The sequence below is a fragment of the Ambystoma mexicanum genome, chromosome 6q (genome assembly GCF_040938575.1).
Source record: "Ambystoma mexicanum isolate Mex_15411 chromosome 6q, UKY_AmexF1_1, whole genome shotgun sequence".
NCBI lineage: Eukaryota > Metazoa > Chordata > Amphibia > Caudata > Ambystomatidae > Ambystoma > Ambystoma mexicanum.
In genome coordinates, this window is record NC_090937.1 from 1,039,927,421 (window position 1) to 1,039,952,828 (window position 25,408).

At 42.5% G+C, this 25,408-nt stretch overlaps 1 protein-coding gene across 3 annotated transcripts in view; it reads right to left on the minus strand.

Moving 5' to 3' along the window:
- The window catches only part of SLC7A2 (solute carrier family 7 member 2), a 574,284-nt gene that overhangs the window by 203,532 nt on the left and 345,344 nt on the right, over positions 1–25,408 (minus strand). For all 3 annotated transcript variants that reach the window (XM_069631574.1, XM_069631576.1, XM_069631575.1), the window contains 2 exons: positions 23,413–23,803; positions 12,669–12,824 (listed from right to left, as the gene is read on the minus strand). In XM_069631574.1, the coding sequence (XP_069487675.1) occupies positions 12,669–12,824; positions 23,413–23,788 (532 nt within the window). In that variant the 5' untranslated portion in view covers positions 23,789–23,803. The remainder of the gene's footprint in view (positions 1–12,668; positions 12,825–23,412; positions 23,804–25,408) is intronic.

Genomic DNA, 25,408 nt, shown 5'->3' on the forward strand with positions numbered 1-25,408 from the left:
ATGATTTAACAGTGGTTTTGACTAATCCGGCTGAAGGTGGAACTTTACTTCGGGAGATGTTGCAGGAAGTGGGACGATTATCGGGCTATAACGTGAATTGGGGGAAAACAGTGGTTTTCCCATTGAAAATGAGTCCGTTAAGTAGAAGCCTGTTGGATTGGGATTGTCAGTGGGCAGATGTCTCAGTGAAATATTTGGGTGTTTATTTGGTGCAGGATATTAGAAGGACTGTGGACTTTAATATAGATAAATTAAAATAAACCCTGCTGAAAGACATACTTAGATGGGATAGATTGACTTTAACTCTTTGGGCTAAAATCAATGCTGTCAAAATGGTATTGCTTCCAAAGGTTTTGTATTACATTCAATCCCTTCCCTTGAAGTTCACAAAGCGGGCATTGAAAAGTATTGATAACATTTTTAGGGATTTCCTGTGGGGCGTGGGCAAAAAGCCAAGAATTCCTAGATTTATTTTAATACCTAGTGTTAGAGATGGAGGTTTTGGTTACCCAGTGTTGGAAAATTATTAAAAAGGGTTCCTTTTGAAAAAAGCTTCTTATTATTTTAGGGAGGATGGGGGTTTTGACCTCTTTTGGCTTCGAATGGAGAGGGAAAAATTGAGTCAATTTCCAGTGGACTGCTTATATTCATATGGAAAGTTACCAAAATCTGGAGTTAGGATAGAGGCATTAGCAGCTACAAAAACTGCTTTGGTTTCGTTGATTGAAGGGTGTGGGCACATTTTTTAAAAAAATAATTCTGCATCTATTTGGTCGAAACCCAGTTTACCAATTGAGAACAAAGTGTTGAATTGGAGGGGATGGGCTAATAGGGGTATTTTGAAAATTGCTGATGTGTGGAAAGATGGTAGAATGGTTTCATTTGAAGGCCTAGTGGAGTTTAAGCAATAGGGAGATTGAGAGATATAGATCACTGGAACGCTTGATGTTGGAGAGGCATTGAACGTTAAGTGAACCATTAAGTGACAAGCCCCAAGTGTGCGTATTGTATGATACTGCTCCGAATGTAGTGTCTACATTTACTAGACTTATGCCAATTCAGGGGTGTATGCGGGATTCCTGGGAGAAATTGCGGAATAAATGGGTGACTGATTTAGGGGGGGATTTATCTGAAGCTGAATGGGATTGTGCTTGGAGGGTAACGGTGAGAGCCAAAATGGACTTGAACTTGAGATACATTCATCAGCGAATTTTGGGACATATTTATTGGACACCAGTGAAAATGAAAGAATTGGTTTGTCAGAGTCCGATTTATGTTGGGGGTGCTCTCACTCGAAAGGAACTTATCTGCAAATGCTTTGGGAATGTGATAGAGTACTGACTTTTTGGAAAGAGGTCATGGATCGGATAGATCTAGTGATAGGTAGGTAGTTTCCTCGAACCTTTATGTCTGCAGTTTTTCTCTCAAATGAAGGCAGATATCTGGATATCTGTGGTGCATCTGAATGGATTGATAGGGCATTGTTAATGGCAATAAAACATATTATGAGAGTGTGGAAGTCACGTAAGAAGCCACATACTGATGGTTGGATGGTGGATATGTGCACACTTTCAAAGTATGAAAGTTCTAGGTCGTCTTGGCTTCATCGAGAGGCTGAATACTGTGAAAATTGGGATTCCTTTAATGATTTGTTTGGGTAAAGTATAATATTAATACATTTGGTGGAATATAGGATTTGGGGAGGGGGTTTTTGTGTTGTGTTTTTAGTTTGTGTATGTGTGTGTAAGTTGTTTGTGTTGTCAAAGTTTATATTAGAATGTGAGGGGAATTTTGTGAAGGCTTATTGTTAATTGATGGTTGTTATTTTAAAAAAAACAATGTTATGTAAAATGTTACTTCTCTGACTCTCACCAGTATGTTTGATGTTGTTAATGTTTTGAAAATGAATAAAGCTGTTAAAAAAACAAAGAAGTATGAAGAGCAGGAAATAGATCTATCCTCCAAAACCCTTCCATTACCCCCTCCCCATTTCCAACCAATTCAGAGAAGGGAAAGAGGCAACTGGAAGCAGTACATATTACCCATAGCAACAACATGGGGAAAGTAAGGGAAACCTACTGTAGAAATAACTCAAGTTGTCCCACTAATAGAGTCAGACAGGGTCAGGTATTTAATAATGACCACTCACACCTGACCCCACTTGAATTTTTTTTCAACTATAAAAGATGTGTTTTTTCACCATGAGAGCGAGCTGGGCATGCTGTCTGGACCCGAGGAGCCAAGGAGCAGAGAGCAGCAGGAGTAAAAGACTGTAGAACAGCATGCCAAGACGCTGGCCCAGTGTTTGTGAGGGGCTGCAGCGTGGCTAGGGAGCCATGCGTCCAAGTAGCCGGAGTAAGGCAGCCTGCATGCTGCTTGTGGTGTTTGGGAAACTTCTTGTTCCCTTGGGACGTGTGCCAGTCCCATGAGTGTCTGAGGGGCAGATGGTGAGACCTTACCTCAACCCTGTGCGTCCAGAGGAACCGCTTGTCAATGCGATGCTACCCGGTAAGAGAGATAGATAGAGACACGGGAGCGTGTGTTTGACTAAAGCGGAGCAGCAGAAAGACACAGTTTTAAAGCGGCATGGAGCGGAAAGGTTTGAAAGAGCATGAAGGACAGAAGCATAAGAAATTAACAGACAAAGAGAAATAGAAGGAAAAGGGGCGCTAGCAGCGCAGAAGAAAAGAAAAAGCGGAAGAAAGGCATGCAAAGAGTTTAAAGAGGGCAAAGCATGTACAGTGAAAAGAAGTGTAAAGCGGGAACAGTGTGTTCAGCGTGCAGGAAGCACAAGAAAGAAAAGGACAAGTGCAAGTGTGCGCTGTGAAACAAAAGGATGTGAGGTGCTCAAAAGGCACAATAAGAAAGTAAAGGAAAGTGCAAGAGTGCACTGTGGAACAAAATGAACAGCAAAGGGAAAGTGCAAGTGTGCACGATCAAGAAGATAAGAGAGCGCTTTTCTATTTTCTGTTCAACCACTATTTTCCTTTTTAAAGAATTCCTATCACATTTTTGTAAAAAGTGAAGGCAAGCATAAGTTTAGACACAGACATACTTAGTAAATAGAGGTATTGAAACAAACACTTTTGAGTCTGTGTCTCTCTTGATACCATGTCTGTCTCCCAATGCACTATTTGTGTGATAAAATGTCTTAACGAAGTATTCTTTTGGCCACTTGATTTATAACTGCCCCTTGCACTAAAGCCGTGCTAAAAACAACCACTGACCTAAGCCAAATGTGTTTGCTTGTTTATAAGCGGTAGAAAATAAATCCTAGATAAAATAGCTTTTTCTCAACTTCAGCACTTTGTTATCTTACAAAATGCATATGGAAAATACCAACCTGGATTTTGCCCAATACACAGTACTGAAAGATCTATGTTAGATATCCAATCTAATACACTGGAAATTCTTGATGTAGGTAAAGCAGCGTTATTGATGTTCCAAGATCTCTCCGCTGCCTTTGATACTCTGGATCATAAGATACTGATGATGCATCTGCTCAATGATCTTAATTTGAGCCAACAGTCTTTTAGTTGGATCAACTCCTTCTTATGGGGCCGATCGGCTAATATAGGGCTGAGCCAATCATCTTCTGATGCCCACCCCATCTTCCAAGGAGTTGCAGAGGGGACTTGTTTATCCCCCTTGATATTTAATTTGTACATTAAGTACTTCATGTCCTGGTGCTGAAGAAACAAATCACCTTTTAAAACTATGCTCATACCCAGCTTTTGTTCACATTGTCAGGCAATAGGGAGGATGACAGCTGGCTTATTAATGATGCATTCAATGTAGTCAGCAGCTGGATTAAGGCAGCTGGCTCTATCTAAACAGAGTTACAGAATTACTCTTATTGAAAACAGAGTTACTCTTATTGGCCACCTCGGCCATGTCAAAGAAGCTGGGAAGTGCTTATGACTCCTTAGCACTTCGCTCCTATTCTATTCCCATTCTTAATAAAGCAAAGTTTTTGGGCATGAATGCTCACATCTCGAGCACTGTCAGCGCCTGTCACTATCATATCTGGTTGCTCCGACAGATTAAGCCCTTTATTACAGACACCAACGCAGCCACTATCGCTAGAGCAATTGTCGGAAGCAAACTGGACTATGGTAATGCCTTACCGTTTGGGCGCCTGCATATGGGATAGCATGACTTCAAGTGGTACAAATGCAGCTGCCAGAACAGCATCTAATGTTGACAGGGGATCTCACATTTCATCTGGCTACAAATTGCGCATAGGGTCAAATTTAAAACGTTAACTATTACCCATAAATGCCTATATGGTGAGGCGACTGACTACCTTGGCTTAAATGGTACACGCCCGCTCGCTCACTGCGCTCATGTTCTCAGCAGCAATTACTTAGCAAACGTATCAAAGGCACCTGTGCCGGTGGCAGACCTATTCAATATATTGCACCTATACTGTGGAAAATGTTACCCACTAGTATGAGATGAGATCTGACTCCAACCTCTCCTCCTTCAGGAAGAAACTAAAGACCTTCCTCTTTTCTGAATTTGTAACGAGGATGATGGCTTAACCTGTGAGGGTCGTCTCCCTACTTCTTAATTTATGGCAAAAAGGCCTCAAGGCAACACTTCATGCCCAAGTTGTTGCAGACATAGTCAAATTCCATCCAGAGGTATGGACTGTGCGGTCTATGGGAAAATTAATGAAAAGAAGGCCGCAACTTTTTGTTTTCTTAATAACATTTTAATTTTTTAACAAATCTTTGCCAAACATTGCACTCTGGGGGGGGGGCCTGTGCGTACCTAATTGTCTTCAAAATGTCAGCCATCCAAATCCGGCCCACAACTCAAAGGTTATTAGCAATTCATTTGTTCGGGTTTGCTATGTGAATCGGATTCATCTTAACTGTAGGCAGCAACTGGTGCCCTAACATATATATATATATATATATATATATATATATATATATATATATATATATATATGTATGTGTAGGAACGTCCATTTGAGCCAAGTCACACATTCCAAAACGCCAACTATTAGCCATATCTGGAAGTTCACCTCCAGTTCTGAGCCACAACAGCTAGGCATTGCGGGTATGAAAATTTGCTCAAATGCAAAACTTTTTCTCCAGGAACTTCTCTGTGTCTAAGAGGGCAGTGCCATTTATACTTAACTTAATCTACCCAAGACAGACATTTGCAAGGCTGTTCTAGGACAACTACATACCTGTGTTCACCCTTATTATAGTTTTGACAGCCTTGTGGTTGGAGCTTGTGGCCATCTTTTCACACCAAGAAAGTTATGGCGGGTTTAAAAAGGTTTGTAAAAAAACCTTTCTAAAGACACTAGACTGAGCACTGCAGTTCTGTGGTATATCAAACATAATCATGCGTTTCTATAAAGAACAAAAACAAGAAGTGGGCCCATGCTTTCAAATATGTTGGTATTGTACTGTGGGGAGAAGCTGCTATTTTGTCCATGGCCATTATTTGCCAGCCATGTGACAACCATTTATTTAATGTCCATGGAACAAGGTGATTCCCAGCTTTGGGCTATTGTGACCCTGGCTGAAAAAACACGTGGGAAATTAGTTTTGAGCGGGATCTGCTAAAGGTATAGTTGTCTTCCAAAAGTAGGGGCCTGATTTACAAAAGCATTTTACAATGGCGTAATTCCATTGAAAAACACTTTGTAAATCAGGCCCTTCATCTCCCAACAGAAACACCTACGGTTCTGTCAGGACAGTAAGGCCCAATTCATACCTTGTAATCTAGACTCAATTATGAGGGTTCAGAAAATAAATAATTACTTCTACATGGGAGTCTAATGGAAGATTAATTGGATTCACAACTGAATATAATATGACCCGTATGGCTACGGTTTACAATAGTGGGAAGCCAGCACCCCTTTTCCCCTCCTCAGAATGCCTGCTGTCTCCATCCCAGAAGCCTTTACAAGCCTTCCATAGCCCAGCTCGCCAAACGTTTATAAATGTTGCCAGAATACCTACAGTTGAGGTAGATAATTGTGTTTCCCTTGAATTGATTTTCTAAAATGAAAGGCTCCCCAATATCCTTTGTTCATCATTGCATAATGTATGCTGTGATGATTCATAGGGGTCTTCTCACTTCTCCCCAGGGGGAAGCCTTTGCCTGTGAGGGTAGGGAGGTGAGGCCGCTACCGAATAGTCCCCCTATGGGTGGTGGAAAGCAGGACCTCACTCCCCTCCTGGGGATAAGGACTCCAGTTGCGTGAAGGAACTCTGTAACCCTTTTCCCTTGGGACCAAGTCCCTGTCAGAAAGCCCTGATAACACTACTGTCTGTTATGGTAATCTCTCTTCAGTCTTTGATCCACAAAGTAATATAACCCAGATGAAGAAGAGTGAAAGAAACCTGCAGAGTAATAACAGGTTGTTTTACCATGGCACTGAGAAGAGTTGGCCACAGAAGGCATAAAGATTAGTTCAACAACAGTAAAGAAGGGCTTTGACTTTATGCTGGGGAGGATATAGCTTCAGGAAATAAAGAGCGAGAAAGGACAGTGTGAAACCAGCCAAGCCTGTAAAGTTAGAACCTGCAAGAAGGCTGATCCCTAGTGGCGGTGACATTCAAGGATGGTCGGCAGAGTACTGCATTGGAAGCCAAGCTCCTGACCATTGTAAGGAGAAAGAGAGAAGCCGTAGGTGGCGTGACCTCAGGCAGGTGGACTGTGTGATCCTGAAACTGTGCTGGAGTTGTGTGGGCAAAGTCTCTGCAGAGCTGCAAGGACATAGCATGGAGCACAGTGAAGGAAATAGGATGCTCTGAAGCAACGTGTAAGCCCATCGCCCACCACCCCATAAATAACTGGCAACGCAGTCCGGAGATGTTACAGGTAACAGGGACAGCAGGAGACCCGGTAGGGGTTTAGGGCAGCTTAAGCGTCAAGAGCGCCTCGAGAGTAATCTCCCTCATCGCAGTACTGATACTGTGAGAAACCTGAATGCATCCTCACTTCCTTCTCCCCTATAGCCTCTACTCAGGTGGCCAGGGAAAGGCCATCGCTTTTGGATCCCGACCGTGGAGGTGGACATGCGAGGAAGGATCACCTGGGTGGAGGAGACTTGGGGAATGGAAGGAGGGCGTCTTTAGGTGAGACAAGATATCTCCTGTTTCCATTCCACAATGAACCTTCAGTCCATGAAGCCTTTATAGGACATTGTTAAACCACCTCCCTTTCTTCCTTGCAAAATAACCCCCAGGTAAGTCATCCCTATAGAGGGACAGGGAAGACCACAAGAAAGAGAACTTCCTTGTATGGGCAGGCTAGACCCACATTTACCTCCTCTGGTAAAATCAAAATATTGTCAAAATAAATTCTACCCTCTGTCAGACTCTGGAACCCCTGGGACTGATGGTGGCGAGCACACGGCTTCACTCGCTAACATGTGTGCTGTCTAGTCTTTTCGAAGATAGCCGCTGGCTTCCTGTTGCTTTGGTGCTCTAAAGAGAATAAACCCTTCCCGGCACTACAGAGCTTCGCCTCTTAACAGAGGTAATCTTCTACCTATCGATGTTCCATGTTCTGTATTCCTAGCTCCCCATTCTTTGTTAATTCTCTGCCTCCATCTTCTTCGATCTACCTCCCTTTTCCTGCGTCATTGCCTGCCTTCGCTTCCATTTTCCTTGTTCCTCCTTGGCATCCAGTTCGAAACCTGCATCCTGCATTCTCCTATTCACTTGGAATTCTACTTGGAACATTTCTACCAGCAAAACTCCAAGAGCAACTACCACAAGGGTTTTCATCCAGGTACAACCATTTTACCCTCAATTGGCCTGGCGGGAGGGTCTTTCCCTGCTCTCCTGCGATCTCTGGGCAACCAGGAGAAGGAAACGGCCTGCCTTGCCCACTCCTTAACTGGCTGTCCAGTCTGCTTACGTGGACGGTGAGTAAATCTATAATTTCACACCTTCCCACAGCCTTTATAGGTTATTACCAATCTTCCCCAATGCCACACACTCCAACAGTACTCCATGCATGTCCCTTTAAGACTGGAACAAGGAAGAGGCAACTAGGAGTAATGCACACTTCCAACTGTGCACACCACTTTGGTACTGGGACGAGGAAGAGGACAGTAGAACACCACTTTTACGGTCATGCATGCCCCATTGATGGATGTAATTGAAGTCAGGCAAAGTACTTCCACATGCAGCCACTTGGGAGACTACCAGTGCATATAAAAAGGAGAGACCCACATGCAAGAGGGGAACCGCATGGAATGCCAGGATGACGTGGAGCAGGCTGGAGAGGGGCCGGTGAAAGGGATGCTGACTGCTGTAGGAGAGCAGGAAAGACATCAAGGCCAGAGAGAGCCGCGAGAGAGTCAAGTGATCTGCAGATCCCTGAGCCACATGTCCCCAGCTGGAGCACACATGTCCCCAGCTAGCGCTGGGGGACACAGAAGTCTCCACTACGCTGCAGGAGGCAGCAATAATGTTTGGAAAAGGTAAGCGCTGCTCGCCGGTGCTCCCGACGTGAGAGAGGGGAGCAAGCGAAAGCAGAAGAGGAACGTGCAAGCACCCAGAGGAGCGGCCGTAAACTGCTGAGTGAGAGGCACAGAATACTCATGCCGGGCGCTCCAGAGGCTTAATATGGGCAAAGAAAGTTGCTGAACAAGTGTCCGCATAACAAGTGTGTACATATAATGAATGGGTTGGAGACCAAATGGACATTATTGAATACCGAACAAGCTGGAAAGTACTTCATGAGTTGTTGAATACCGAACTGAAAACAGCAATACACAATATATGAAAATACCACACGAGTGGAGAGAAAGTGATGTGCCTTTACGAACAGAATGAAAATAAGGAAAACGCATATATGAACAATGTGAAATTGCAAAGCCAAGTGAAAACCAGTAAAGACAGTTGGTGATGCACATGAAAGGCAAATGATAAGAACTATTGGATATTGTGAAAGCAAGGTGGTGACAAGGAATACACACCATGAAGTGAACTGTGTGAAAGGCATGTGTTGGCAGAGTTAAGAGACTGCCAAGGAGAAACAGGAGTACAGATGGACTAATGTCACAGGTGCAGAGAGGAAACCTATGGTTGCAAGGTAGTCCAATGAGAATTAGTGAACATTACAAAGTACCAAGGGTTATCGGTTGAGTCACCTGTGAACCGTGTGGTCCGACAACTGCACCTAGACCGAGTAACCCCTACTTGGAGTGAACCAAGGAAAATTCAGACATTGCAGTTGTTTTACCTAACAAGTGTTAAAATGACTAAAGAGAAGAATAAGCCATGTGAATTGATGAAGAGCATGAAACGTTACAAGGATGAATTAACTGTGAACTGTGTTGAACGTAGGGAAGGGAACCCCAGGACTGTTTGGAACTGTGTTGAACTTGGGCAAGTGAACCCTGAGGTCTTTTTGTGGAACTGTTTTGAATTTGGGAAATAGGAAGCTGAAACCAAGCCCGGAGCTGGAAGAAGCTTGTAATAACTTTACTTTGAAAACTGTTTCTTTGGTTGCTGACATTCCTACATGTTGTATAGATTTAGTTGTGAGCGCAAGCATAGATATTGGACACAGACAGACTTTGAGTTGAACTTTAGGACACAGACTATCCTTAGTTTCTTTAGGTAGGGAATCCCACCTTAGCATAGGGCAAGTTAGGCCTTACTCCATCCTGACATTTGAGAAATAAAAGCTTTATTCTAGAAAAGTGAATCTGTTGTATGTGTCTCACTTCATGATGCCTTCACAATACCCAGGTAAACCAAGAGTCAAGAAAGCCTCAGGAGTAATCTCCCTCGTCACAGTAGTGCTAGCCAAAGAGACAAGAGTCAAGAAAGCCTTGGTAGTAATCTCCATCATCACAGTAGTTATATCCAGTGATCCAAGAGTCAAGAGATCCTCTGAAGTAATCTCCCTCGTCACAATGGTAATATTGAGAGAATCAAGAGAACCTCGGGGGTAATCTCCCTCATCCGAGTTATTATTATGATTATTAGTAGTGATACTCGGAGAACCAAGAATCAGGAGTGCATCGGGAGGCGTCTGCCTCGTCACAGTGATATTCCAAGTAGGATTAAAGAGGGTATTAGACAACAACAGCGGTTTGCTGGTAATCTTCATAACATCATAAAACAGGGAAGAATTACTGGGATTGTAAAGCACGCTTTCGGAAGCGCTTTGGAAGAATTAAAGAGTCTTTTGAGCACTATTGTCAAAGACTATCCCAAGACAGCCTTCAAGGTTGTACAAGGTGGGTCAGGAGAAGGGAGTCATCCTCCTGACCATACTCTCTGTGTTGAATCATGAACTAGAGTGAAGGATTGTTGGAAAAGAGATAATGCCGAGCCAGTTCACCAGAAAAAGGGAGTAATTACCCTGGTACTGATTTCTCTTGGATGCTGAACCCTTTGGAGAGTAGTGGTAGGGTTGTGGTAGGTTTTTGGACAGACGACGGACACTTTCCATTTGGACAAACATCATGAAGATGAGCACCCAGGTTGATATTTGTTTAGGTAGGGATAACCTGTTAGAGATAGGGAGAAGTAGATTATTTTCTTCATTTCTAAAATAAAGTGTCATTGAAACATCCACCCCTTTGTCTCACTCCTTACTCCATCACGCCACAATGCATCTCTCTACCCTTCCAAGCAGCTTTGTTTAGTTGATGCTGTGTGTCAGAGCTATACCCTTACAAAGCTATACTCCCATAATGCACTCTTAATGGGAAGGAACCTGCATCAGGAGATGCTTTAATTCTATTATAACACTAACTAACCAGCCCCATATATATTTATCTCATAGTTGAAGGAGAGCACTTTATTATGATGTGTTACGTGATGGTGATCTTTTGACTTTGCAATCAATTGTTTAATATGTAGTGCAACTTAAAAGAACAGTTTGATAGCTTTCTATATAGCAGCACCTCAAGACAGTTCCATTTCTGACTGTGCACTAGAAAAATATTCTTCTCCATCCTCCTCCTCATCATCATCAAACCAACTAAGTGTTGTTGTGAAAAAGCTTTCCATGGTCGTTCAACAACTGCAACGGTACAAGACCTTTTCAGTGTTTATGATCACAATGGAGGCCTCTACACCAAGAGGGGGACGCTGGCTGATGACAAACTTGGAGACTGCAGCCAGTAGAGTGTAAGAAGGAGAAGAGAGTGATGGAGATGGGAAATGCAAGATGCCTCAAATAGAAGTAGGGGAAGACCAAACAAGCAATGGTCGGATGGTGGGGCATGAATAAGTTGAGGAGGAGAGGAAAAGAGGAGACACTGACATGCAGAACCACCAAAGGAGATCAACCATGTTTGCGTCCAACCTGCCGTGCGCAAAGGAGCATGACTGGCAGGGAGTCCAGCCATCTAGAGTTAGGATCATGAACTAAAAGAGGATCAAAACGACTGAGAGAACTGGGAGATTTCCAGGAATCTTGGAAGTGAGAACCAGTGCACAGAAACCCATAGTATGTAGTAGAAGAACAGTTCTGCATGCTGGAACAAGTGTAAATGTTCTGTAAAATATTGGGAAATCGAGCATTGATAAGCTAAGCAATGTGCCAAAATACTGCACGCTCGAGCTTGTAAGAACAGTCCCTAAACTCATTAAGAAAAATACCTTCGGCTTGTAGGGAAATCCTGTGCCAATGGAAACGCTGCATGCTGGAACTTTAAGGCAAAGTTCCTATAGCATGAGAAGGTAGATGATAAGGAACATGCTGCATGCTGGAACTTGAAGGCAAATTACCTAGAGCTGCTAAGAAAGTGATTGATCCAAGGAATATTGCATGCTTGAACTGGAGGGGAAAATCCCAAACAACATTTGAGGAACTACTGTGGCGTTAATCCCCCGTTCCAAGGGCTGGAACGCGGGTAACGGCCTGGCAGACCGAGTTACAGGCCCGAACGAAGCATGTAACGGGGGCTGAGATCGCCAGTTTCAGCCCACGATCCAAGCCACCTGATTGGCTGGCTCCCCCCATCAGGGTGCTAATGGATTATAGGAACCTTTGGGGTGGAATTCGAAGGGAAAAGTCCCAAGGACACTTGAGCTAGAGCTCGAGAACAAACTGTCGGAGCCCAAGAGAAAAGATGAGAGTAGAGCAACGCCTGTCGAAGCTTATTGAAACATTGTTAACCACAATGTACTATTTAAATCCACTTCCGGGAGTGAAATAAGGGAAATAAATTGAACATGTAGGAATTAAGTAACCCTGGGTTACAATGAATAAGGTTCTCAATAGCACCATGTGTCCACAAAAATGTCAATATCCACTCTCAGAACTACCTGAGCCAAAACATACAGCTTCCTTTTTCTTCTGTCTGAGCCAGAGCAGGCAAAGCAAAGAAAATATATAATAATTGATATTTAACAATAGAATAGGAATTGCACTTACTCTATGCCAGCATACTTGCCAAGTAGAGTACTAATTAATAAAAGCCATGCATTTTTGCCCATTTCGACACTGCGTAATAGCGAAAGTGTTGCGTTTGTACGAAAATATTTTTTTTCCATGTCTCCATTTAAAATTATGCAAAAACAGTGGTTAAGAATCATTCTAAACCTTCCAGCCATCACCTCTTTGTTTCTGTCCAGTTAAGATTACACATGCTGTATCAACATCTTACAGTATTGTGAGACATACAGTAAGTTACACTACCATAATCTTTCACCGCTTACCTGACAGTAGTAATATAAGGCACACAGCAAAAAAGTCTGGATATTCCGCCAGGCCGGTGGAATTCATTCTGAAGTAGGTTTTGAAAAACTGACCAATCTGCTTGCCAAGAAGTTCATCGAAGGTGCCGCTCCACGCTCTCGCTACACTTGAGGTTCCTAGTAGAGGTACAGAACAAGCCAACTTCAGGCAGAAGGAAAGCAACAGAATAACAGTATGCAGATTTCAGAGCAGCTAATACGGGATGGAATACATGGAAATTCCCTCACCACGACCCAACTCAAGATAATCTGGGTCAAGGACAATCATCTACCCTTCCCCAAAGGGGATCCCCCTCATCAACACTCCCATCATCTAGTCTAGCATCAAGAGACCACCTTTGTGATATAAGTGCGATCTATATCTACCCTATAATAAAAAAGTAATAAGTGACGGTTTTGTGTAGCGTTGTTCTGCAATGTTTTTGTAACGTGTTTTGTAATGCTTGAAATTGGGGTCAACATATGTCCTACAGACATGGGTCTGGTGTCATTCCGTTCCACATTTCACCCACTGTGATGGCATACTGTCCAAACAGCAATTCCTGAGGCATTTGAAGTCCATTCAGTGGAGTTCATTAAGTTTTGTATGAAGTTGTCTATAAGTGACCATTTCGTGTAACATTTCATGTGAGTCTGGTGTCATTCCGTCCCACATGCACCCAACTTTGGTGGTATCCAGTACAAATCTACAATTCCTAAGGCTTTGAAGTGTCTTAACTGATATTGACTGATTAAGTTGTGTGAAGAAATTGTGCAAGTGACGGTACCGTGACGCTCTGCGCTCCGACTTGGGGTCATTGTATGTCCTAAATATATGGGTCTGCTGTCATTCATCCAACATTCTGCCAGCTTTGCTGTATACTGTCCAACTTTTCTATTCCCCAAAGAGGGGGTGAGAGGGTGCGCAAAAGCAATCCCTTGGTGGGGTATCCCTACAAGCGCCCAAGCCACTAAGTTCAACGCGCAGCACTGACAGGAGGACAGGGGGGTCACTGAGACTAGCCCCTCGGGGATGGGTGCCGAAGGCGCCAGGTGGCATCGACCTAGGTTGGGCACTTAAGGCACCAGGGGTGCAGCCCCCCACCCCCAGTATGTTATAAATAAGTATACTGTCTGCAGAATTGGAAATAATGATGGCTCCAAACACTTCTCAGACCTACTTTCAATGCTACTTGTACATTTAGGCCAAGACAAGCATCTCCTAGGGTGCTGTGGATGGGAGGCTACCAAAATTAATGTCATTTGTGTTGAAGGTAAATGAGAGCAGGCCACGTTCGGGTGTGTTAGCGCTTGATACCACACAGTCTGGGGCCACGTTTAACAAGACAGTACGTGCCAGCGCACACAACGATGTACTCCATGTCCCCTGGAGCACACCATGTGTGTCAATTATTAAAATCAAACATTAAATAGGTGTGCTCCTCTTTGAGCACATATGGTGCGCACCAATGACTTGTCCTCAATTGCAATATGCTGTAGGGAAGTGCATTTCTCCCAGTCCACGGGCAATACAAAAATAATTTCTGACATACTTTGTGGCTCCGTGTTTGCACCATTGTTTACCATCAGGGTATGTTTCTAATTAAAATTAAAGAATCTTCATGTTAAATATGAAAATAATAATAGGACATGAAATACACTGCAAGAAGACAAAAATACATGGCAAAGTATGTATTCATATGAGTAGCAGAAGTGGTTTCAAACTATCAAGGCCAAAACCCAGATTCGACTACAAGACGCGCTATATCCACAACCCACACACAATCAACTAGATCTACACCGCCAGCTTATAAAATGAGAATTCCACCATGCACATCCACAACCTGCAGACTTACGCTTGACACCAACGCTAAACTGAACCTATATATACTGTGCTACTGCTCTGTGCTACCATAATGGAATACCAACTTGACAAAATCACAGAAAAGTTAAACAAATGCTACTGGTTGGCTCAGCACGGGCAGAAAGAAAAGAGAAGCAGTTCCGTTCTCATTGGTGCACTTTTAGTGTTTACACATAATGAATAGTATTACATTTTTTAAGAAATCTTTTCAATATAAGAGTCAACTTTCCCTTTTTCAGACAATCCTCACATCTGAAAATGATTTGAAATTGGGCAAACCAGGACAGAATCTTCTTTGCTATTGATAAAAGTGTCTAATTAATATTAACCCAAATTAGCACGCAGCAGTTGACATAGAAGGGCCTTCCAGCTATTCAGGGAACTCAGAATGTGTGCTTTACCTTACAGTATCAACCTGCACTCTGAGCGCTCTGAAGTGTGGGATGCTACCATCTCACCCCCTGCCTCTCCTAAGCCCATGCCTATGTTTGACTCACACCAGACCTAGTGTCCCCCTTGCAAACTCCACAGCTACACCCACACTTAGCCTTTGCTCTTGCCTGCTCACTGCACCCCCAAACCCGTTCACCAACTCCTTCCACCTCTTTCATCCCCCTTTCAGCCCATCGCGATGGTCACTACAGAAAGGGAGAAGGGACTAGGAGTAGGATCTTTCTCCTGTTTTCCTCAGTGGCCATTTTCAACTGTGGTTTTATTTTAACTTGTGAAAAAGACACTGCGCCATTTCACAACTTTAAAAAAACGTATAGGCACCATGGAGAGCATATTGTGGCGCAAATAGCCATCAGCCTCCCATGGGGTGGGTGCTTTACCGCTGCGTAATGGTGTCAGGGACCTCATTTGTAACTTGAGCCCCTCACCTGAGGGTTACTGGTCAATTAAACTAAATAAAGACATTTCACACACCTTATTTACAGTTCAAATTTCAACATAGAAAAAAGAGTGGAGAGGTGAATGTTGCCCTACTCTCTAAAAACATCTGTTCAAAAAACTAATCTTCCCAACAAAACAGACTTTGTATTCCAGCAGTGTTAAACCCATATCTCTTTCAAAAGAGTTGTGTGACTTTCTAGCCAATTCTTTTTCACACTAAAGACAAGACCAGAAATAATTAAACAGAATTCAGTTCCTGAATCCTATGGACAAATTGATATTTTATCAACCTCCCCTCCGCCCACTAAAAAGGCTAAAATGACAGAATCACGGCCATTAATATGGAACAATGTAATATCCTGCTGCAAAAATGCAGCCCTTCACGCCCCACGACGACACATATCCATGTAAGCTTATAAAGGCAATCTGCCTCCTGTGAGCTAATGACTGTAAAACCATTATGCTTGGATCTTTACCACAGGTAGTATGCCTCCAATTTAAAAATACTCAGTCGTTCTGCCCTTTTTGAAGGCTTCCCTTGACCAAAATAATTCTAGTAACTACCACCGAATCTCCAGCTCCCTGTTCCCAGAAAGCAGAAAGAGCGTACAGTGAATAAATGATTCCCAGCAAAGGACAAATGCGTCTCTCAATGACCTGAATAAGAAACCGATTCACACCGGGAAACCCTTTGCCCCAAGACTCTTGAGCTTGTTGATAAAGGAAATACACGTGACGCTCCAATCTTCTTTCCTTTCGATAAGCCCTGACGCTAATTTCTCAACAAATCACCACTGCCCGTTTAAAGTTCTTGCCCCAGTAGACTTTACAGCCCTTTGCCAATGTGCCCTTGCACCAGCTGCCCTGGTGATGGCTTCTCTTAGGCATGATTCAGCGATCTCTTTGTCTGCCACTTCAAACTTCTTCTTAGATTAAAGTGCTCTGTTGCCACTGTGGCTACCTCGTAATTGATAAAAATGTTGACCGTACAATTTAGAGACCTGAAAATAATTACATTTCATGGGGCTTCTTTATATGAAATATGGTTTAGCAGCATGTGTGTCATGATATCTGCAGCACTTGACTCAATGAAATTGTTCTCTTTAAAATAATAATCTTATGTTTTTTCAGAATGCTGATCTCCAGAAGTAAATTGCAAGCATAGTCACTGTTTCTCATCCCTGACTCATACTGTGAAAATCGGCTGTGTCCTTTTCTTTTATTTCTGTTTGATTCCCCTGGTTTCTGTGTGTATGGCCTCCTCTTTTGGGAGCTACTGCACCCTATGTTTTCACATCACCAGGAGCAACTTCCTCTTTTGCTTCTGCACCAAATCGTCTTACCTAAGCGTATGCAGATACTAATCACCAATGCAGCAGATAAAAGGATACTCTGTCAACCAACTTCTTGTGGGAAAATGGGAATGAGAAATGAGGGCGGGGGTGGAGGTGCAGTCATGGCAGACAAATGATAGGCTTCTGAAATTGTAAAACAAGCGTCTACAGTTTCAGAGACAATTCTCGCAAAGTATGCAAATCAAATAATAAACCAACCCAACTATCATTATATTAACATGTTGAGCAAAGTGTATGATTGTAGCTTTATTTTCCACATCCTGAATCAAAGACTTCCAGTGATGGAATGTAATGCGTGTCTAAGAAAATGCACTCTAAAATTTACAACTGTAATATCAAGACTTAAAGAAACACAGTGAAGGAAATTTCACATCACCTGCGTGCAGTCGATGTTTCACACAACATGGAGTTTGTTGTGAACCCCTCCCAATTCTAATCCCATGTCATTTACATGTCTAAAGGGACAAGCAACAGATGGCAGTCGCACACAATTACCCACTCATTGCTGTGTCTACAGACTTCTACCATTAATCGTTTCCCATTTAAAATGGTCTGCTAAAAACGGTTAAAAATATATTTGATGAACCCTTTCCACCCTGTTTCTTTTTTGATGCTTAACACGCAAAACGAAAAAGAAACGGGAACAGATATCTTTCAATATGAGCTCGGACGTTAGTCTGCAAGTGCCGGAAAAAGTGCTTCCACGTCCTAATAGCACAAGCATCCTGGCCAGCCACTCCCTTACCCCGCACAAAAGCCTCTAATTTTGTCACTGTGGTGTAATTGTGTTGGTGGACAGGCATGGGCTTTTGGTTTCCTTGGAATGTCATAAACTGCATAATTATACCTATGATTTGAACAGCTGTCAATCCAAAGTAAGCAATCTATGCCTGGAACATATGTGTTGACTTTCTGAGGGTTATAAAACACACATATATATAGATACAAATTTACAGATTTGAATTCTGAGCTATTGGCTTTCGGCAGCTTTTCTTTTCAAGCACAAGTGAAAATATACAGCCCTTTATTGAAACCTTTCAGACTGCATGAGACGGTTAAATTGTGTTCTGTGCAAGGGGCATGACAGGGTGATGACAGAGCCAGTAAATCTTTGTACATTTAAAAAACAATCTATGCAGAAAGCATAAGAAATACATCAGAAAATGGGTTCATTTGAGTCTTGTATTTAAATACAAATAAGTTTATAAAAGCAATGCTTCCTGCTCTGCCAAAATGAGCATGCATGGAATGTTATCTGTTTCATTGTCTTGCTATATTACGGGTACACAAAAAACGCAGCATTTTCAAAACATGGTGACATTTCTAGTTAAATAGGAGATGTTACTTGAAAAGGCTTCATTACACGCTGTCATAGAAATGTATTTACATTCTCAGGCATAGCACAGCTTTGTAAATTTTAAAATCGTCAGTTTAAATTCTCATGTTAACAGTATATATGTTGCACAAAAACTTTGAAATATGCCATATTGAAATGAGACATCATGCAAAGAGAACATGCTCACTGCTCGACTAGCAGTCATATGAATCTTATGCTAATGTGCTTCATTTGTAATTATGGGTTGTACACTTCCTAGTCGAAAGTTGGTAACTTAAACATATGGGGGGGACTTCCATGTTTAGTCAATGATAAATTGAACCTAACGGCCTGGACATGTTTGAGATGAGCTGCAAGTAGCTGTAGAAGGGGTGACACTGGTCTGAGGTTTTCAAATTGGAAGACAATTGTGTCTAATCTTCTGAGCTGTGCGCCAGATTAAATGCATTCAGCTGACAAAGTAAATGCCCTTAAACTGAACAGGCTCTAACAGGAAGACCAGTACAGCCGATTTTAGAAATGGCACACACTTGCTGGGATTAGATTGGCTGACATGGAAACAGGGGTGGAACAAATGAGTTGAAGTGGAGGTCCTAATCTTTAATAAATCAGCTGTAAAAGAAAGCAAGGTGTCTACTTCTCAGAAGCATGTGGAGGACAGGACACTCCACATCCAGATGGGGCAGAGCTTGAAGGACACAGCTGATTCCACTTCCAAGGTAAGAGAGCAAGCAACAGCTGATCCCACAAGATGCGACTGACTGGGTAACGAGAGCAAGACCTTTAATGGCTAGGTCATTACTGCAGTTCTAGTATTTGGAACTAAAACTTTGTAATTTGTCAATTTTTCCAAATTATTATTTTTAATGCTTGCTTCAAAAATTTGGAGGCAGCACTAAATGACAGAGCTGAACTGCTTTGGAAACAAGAAGCAGACACCTTTCAGATGGCTTCACCCTGAGACAGTGACCTGCTCCTGGGGCTTGCATATGGCACTTTTCCCAAATTGTAATTTTATGAATATTTCAATATGTTGGGAGCTTTACAAATTTTTGCAATATATATAAATATTTGTTTCTATAGTTACACTATTAAGAGACACTGATGCATTTTTGTTAGGAAAGCGTTCCACTCTCCCTGCATACTGAGTTTAGTGTGTACTGAGTTTTGGCACAGGGCCTAAATACAGCATGTGCTGCCCCTCAAACTTCTTTTGCCAAGTTAAGTGGACCCATCAAATCACAGAGTAAAGGCGAGAGGAATCTGTGCAGAGTGATTTAAAATGCTTTACCTGTAATTTGAATCCATGGTTCCAGATTCCTTTTTAGGTTGTACTTAATTGACTGCCCTTTGATGCCATGGACTTCTGAAAAAGTTTGTAACCCTTTATATCTACTGGGTTATTCAGGGGTTGGTCTCCACCTGTCCTCTGGCTTGTGAATCCACACAGTATCACAGTTGTGGGCAAGGTTTTACATATTACTGTGCCACGATGTCTACACATAGATTGTTGATTGGCTGTAGATAGTTTTAACTTTTTAGTAAGAATGTATTTATCGTTCACTAAATATGAAGTCCCCCATATGTTTAAATGACCAACTTTCGACTAGAACGTGTTCAAACCATAATTGTAAATGAAGCACATTAGCATATGATGCATATGACTGCTAGTGCATCAGTGAGCATGTTCTCTTTGCATGATATCGCATTTCAATATGGCAGATTTCTCAGTTGTTGTGCAACATGTATATTGTGAACATGAGGATTTAAACTGACCATTTTAAAATGTACAAAGATGGGCTATGCCTGAGAATGTAAATATATTTCGATGACAGTGTATAATAAGGCCTTTTCAAGTAACATCTCCTATTTAATGAGAAATTTCACCAGGTTTTGAAAATGCTGCGTTTTTTGTGTTCTCGTGGCAAAGCAAGACAATGAAACACATAAATACCTTTCCATGCTAAATTTGGCAGAGCAGGGAGCATTGCTTTGATTAAATTATTTGTATTAAAATACAAGACTGAAATTAATCCTTTTCGTGATGTATTTATTTTGGTTCCTGCATAGAAAACAATGTTTAAATGAACAAAGATGTACTGGCTCTGTCATCACCCTGCCATGTCACTTGCATAGAACTTATTTTAACTGTCTCATGCAGTCTGCATGGTTTCAATAAGGGGCTGTATACCCATAAGAGGTAGCTGGTGCAACTCTAGCTTCCAGATTCTGCAACAGAGAGCTGATGGATAAGGCCTTTAGGCTGTGCAAGCTAAGATGGCATTACAATAGTCGAGCCAATTCATGACCAAAGAAGAAAGGTAGACTCCTAGATCCTTCACAGCTGTCACAGGGACAGGAACAGTGCCAAATGAAGAAGGCCAGGAAGAAGACCATAGAGCAGTATCAGAAGAAGATGCGGTGCTCACTACAAGCCCTGCTTCGAGTTCATCACAGATTTTTGCCGCAAAACCTGTCACAGTCTCGTGTCGACATTTAGATCACCTTTGGGGTGGAGGTTAGTCTCTGGCATGCAGGGCATGATGGAAATCATAACAGGATTCTGGGAGTACATTTTTGCTTGATCCTGGTTCGGTGATCATCCAGCCCAATTCCTGCATAGTGATAAATGTGCATCTTATCCTGCTGTCGCGCGGCACATCTTCTATGGCCGGGTGTAGCAATAATGTGTGACTCCTGAGATCACAACCACTCCACGTACCTCAGCTATCAACAACAACAGGAGCCTTTCTAAATGTACATTTCTACTTGCTTTGCTGATTTGTTTTTATTTTTTAAAAGATTAATGAGGAAGCACTGCTTGTAATATACATTTACATTAAATTCTATAAAAGCACATGGGGTATACATTAAATAAACCTATATGTGTAACAACAATTTAGCAATGCTACCAACATCATGTTCCTATTTTATGTTTAAAAATAAATGACTTGTATTTCCGGCCCTGTTGATCTTGTTCATTTATTTTTTAATTGCAATTGAAAGAGGCAAATAAAGTTATAGTTAAATCCCCTTAAAGTTGCTTATTTTTAAAACATCTAGTCATTGTCTGTGATCCTCATTTCCAACTACAACTGCGCAATATGCATTTCTAGCCCTTATTGTTAGAAAATGTCTTCTTTGCTTTGATGCCTCATGAAAGGCAAGGCTCCTTGGGCTTCATTCTGAGGTCAGTAGCATTAACTGCATGAGGCTGGGTGTAGGAGTTGGGAGGCCCCCAGTCCTTGTCCCGTTCACTTGTCCCTGCATGCATATAATGAGTACCACTTTTTCTTGCCCCATGCTTGTACTCTACTATGCTGGCCAGTCATTTTCTTTTCCCATATGACTTCAACATCCAGCATGCCTAAAAGAGGCAGAACGAGCAAGCAACTTGACCAGGAGAGAGACAGTAGGGAGGGGTTGGAACGCAGGGTAACCCGCCCACTAGACCGGCAGATCAACCATGCAACGCGACCCGGTACAGCATGAGAGCCATAAATAAAGCTTCAGTGAGTATGAAGAGCGGTTCACTCAGCACTCCAGTAATGCCATCACTCTATGTAAAAGCCACAAGGACAATTCCCTTACCTGCAACAGGGTCGCATAGTGGTCCTCCTGTAAAGCCGGAATACTAACTGCTCTGCCAAAACCTCCCACAAACTTTGACATTAACTGTGATAATTGTGGGCTGACACTACCAAAGGCAGGCAGATCTGCCTAAGAGAAAGGGGCATGGCTTGATGCCCCATTTCAGCCTTTGTTCACCTGTAACACATCCCCAGGGGAACCGAAAGCTACCGGCTGACCATGGGACCAGGTGAGTGAGATTGCGAATGCAGAGGAAAGGGGGGGATACAAATGGGCATAGGAAACAGGAAGGTGTAATTTGTTCAGGTAAAGTCAACGCAGGAGGAGGACCAACAGGCCAGATGGAGGAAGAATGGTGCAGAGGAGAACGCAGATGGATTGGTGAAGAAGTGTGCAAGCTAGATGGGTGTGAGTGTGTGAGAAAGGGGTGAGGGTCAGACTAGTAGATTCCCCATCGAGTGAATGATAAGGTGAATGGGAGAGTGAAAGGATGGTGACTGTGGAAGAAAGTGTGGGTGGAGGGTAGTAGCACAGAGAAGAGAGAGTAGTAGTAGTGTGGAGAGGGGAGAGTACTAGTGTGGAGAGGGGAGAGCAGTAGAGTGGAGACAGTCACGAGTAGGCATGAAGAGTTGAGAGTAGAGGGAGGAAGAGGCAGGAAGAGTTATATGGAGAGACAAAGGAGAGTGGGAGGGAAGAATAGTAAAAAGAAGGGAAAGGAAGGATAGAACAGCAGGGCGAGGAGTAGACCTGCATGAAAGGAAAACAGCAAGTGGGGGCGAGTATTTGGAAGAAACCTTCTTTTATACTGAATTGCATTGAAGAACCTAGAGTAGGTGCCACCTAAATTGTTCCCAAAGGGAAATAGATCAAAAGAGTGTTTTCCTTTAGGCCATCACTAGCAGAAAGATAGAATTATAGACAGTAGGGGGTTATTGATGGCTAGTGGTTGAAGGGCACCTGGGCTAGGGAGGGGAACTGACTGCGCTTGACGAGAGAGAGGGGAACAGTCCTAGTGAGCCCCTTCATGATGTATCTAATAAAAACCCTTGAAGTGTCTTCGAGAGTTGATGTGTTGTTGAGATCATCTGCGACAGTGGCTAGAAGTGGATTAAAAAAGAAAACTACTAAAATAAAGAATATGGATTCTCACGAGCAGTGTTTAGGAAAATCTGCATCCATTAACATTATACAAGTGGTAATGGTGTAAACAATTCATTCATTCCTGCCTGCAGGAAAAGTCAGTCCTCCTTGCGGTGAAGGCCCTTGTAGGATAACCTATTTTATTAGCATTTGGTCTCATGCAACGGCGTAACAAGGCTCGAAACATTGATTATGGAGCTGGATTCCTACTATTCATCCCTAAATAATTAAAACACGACTTGACCAGATTTTGTACTGTGACTCAAAGTAATACAATCAAGAATAACTAAGAAAGCAGGGATTTTTGTGCATCGAATGTCTTCGCATTGTAGAAACTATTAGCTAGAGGAGGATTTTGAAGATTTTGCGTCACTCTCCAAACTCCTCAAAGAAAAAACAAAACCATAGCCTTGCTGCAGTCCTTACAATTTGCTTTGATTTTTCTGTACTGAGTTAAACACTTAAAATCTACCAAAAAAAGAATTGGAAATTGATGAACATTTCTTAAGTTTAACATGTCTCATTAAGCACCGGGTTAAAACTTACCTATAACATATGACAAGATGAGATTCCAGCCGGTGATAAACGCCCACAGCTCACCAACGGTTACATAAGTGTATAAATACGCAGAGCCCGTCTTCGGCACACGAGCACCAAACTCAGCGTAGCAGAGTCCAGCCATGACAGAAGCCAAGGCTGCAATAAGGAAGGATACCACAATACTGGGTCCAGAATCCGCTTTGGCGACCTCCCCGGCCAGTACATAGACGCCAGCACCAAGGGTGCTCCCCACCCCCAGAGCAATCAGGTCCACAGTAGACAAACAGCGACATAACTTGGAATCCTCCAGACTGTCCAAAGTCACAACTTTCCGCCGTAATAAACATTGTAGAAATGTTAACACTGGTCCACAGGTAATCATTTTGTAGTTGGGAATCTGAAAATAGAAGTAGGTATTTAGAATAAATAGGCAATGCACCGAATGACAAATGTATTAGAGGCAATATACTTAGTAAAAGATTATGCATATACAATGTGCTAAAATGCAAAAAAGCCTTCAAACACACTTGGTGCAGATTTTGACATTATACCGCATGCATAGACAACGAAACACAAAAAATGGCATCAAAGGTAACTCTCTTATTGTATCAAAAAACGTGATGGCAATTTAATTCCCTACTAAATTATTGAGATATTCCTTTCTTCTGGGTATCATTACAATAAAAGATGAGTTACTGTCCTCAACATCAAGTGACTAATGTGATAAATGCACTCTATACTTTATGTAAAACAAAGGGGGGTCTGGGAATCTCTCTACCAGCACGAACACCGCCCAATGACCTGTTCTTCGGTGAATAACCCCTGGGAGAGACTCTACGAAGTCTTTAGCTCCCGGTCCCTTTCACAGAGGAGAAATATCCCTGCATATGAGTCTTTGTTTTGCCCTGGGGCAGTCCAGCACCGAAATGCTAGGCAATTCTCCTCTGAACAAGAGTACCAACAGCAACCCCAGACACGCGTTTCAGCCTTGTTGGGCATCATCAGTGAGGTGAAGGTGTGCCTCTCTAAGAACAGTGAGCAAGGGGTCCACGTCTGGATCGCCCTGGTAACTCTATACTTTATGTTTGATCTTTGAAGGCTTCTAGTGACATTGATAGGATACCTGGAGTTCAACCTGTATTCATAGACCTTCCCGTGAAACCGAAAGACACCAAATGTGGTACAGCAGCACTAGAAACTAAAGCGTCTCCATCGGGAGACACCATATTGACCCATTTTATTGCCCCCCCTGCTCGATATCAGCACTGGCCATGGATGGGACGGTCCAGAATATGTTAAGAACTTTTGGGAATATATTGCGGTATTGACAATCCTATTTGACTTCACTGCTCTAGGCGTATGATGACATTTGTATCGCTCTAGAGTTAGAATAATGGGCATATAACGCAATAAAACGATGTTAGAAAACAATAATACATGTAAGACTTGGTATGACCGTGATGCAATGAACTGTTAGCATATGAGGTCGATGCTCCTGCAGCTAAGGCACGTTATGTTTATATCTCTTCAGTGGTGCATCATTATTTAGGGACAGGATAAGGGCAGAGAAGGTCTTTTATAATGTGTTGTATTCATGAATGCTGATATTTCATAGAGCTAACACTGTTGGAGTACGTGTGATAGTATTCAGAGTGATTAAGCAATTCAAATTTAAAAATAAAGCAAAGATTGACCTTTTACAGACGCTGTGACACTCAATTGGAGGAATATTTACCCCAAATTGACCAACAAAAATAATGTCAATCAAAGCAGCACGATAAACAGAACATAATTCTGTTTGGTCAAATATTAGTAATCTCATGGAGAAATTGCTTGGAACTCCTACACTCACACAGCATCCTGAAAATGGGTGGTACCAGATGCCACATCATCGCTCCATCCCCAACCACACACAAACACCAAGGTCTCCCCAATTCAGACCCTGCACTTCCTGACTTCAGAGTATATCGAACTACACTGTATTCCATGTGTGTGTGCTGTG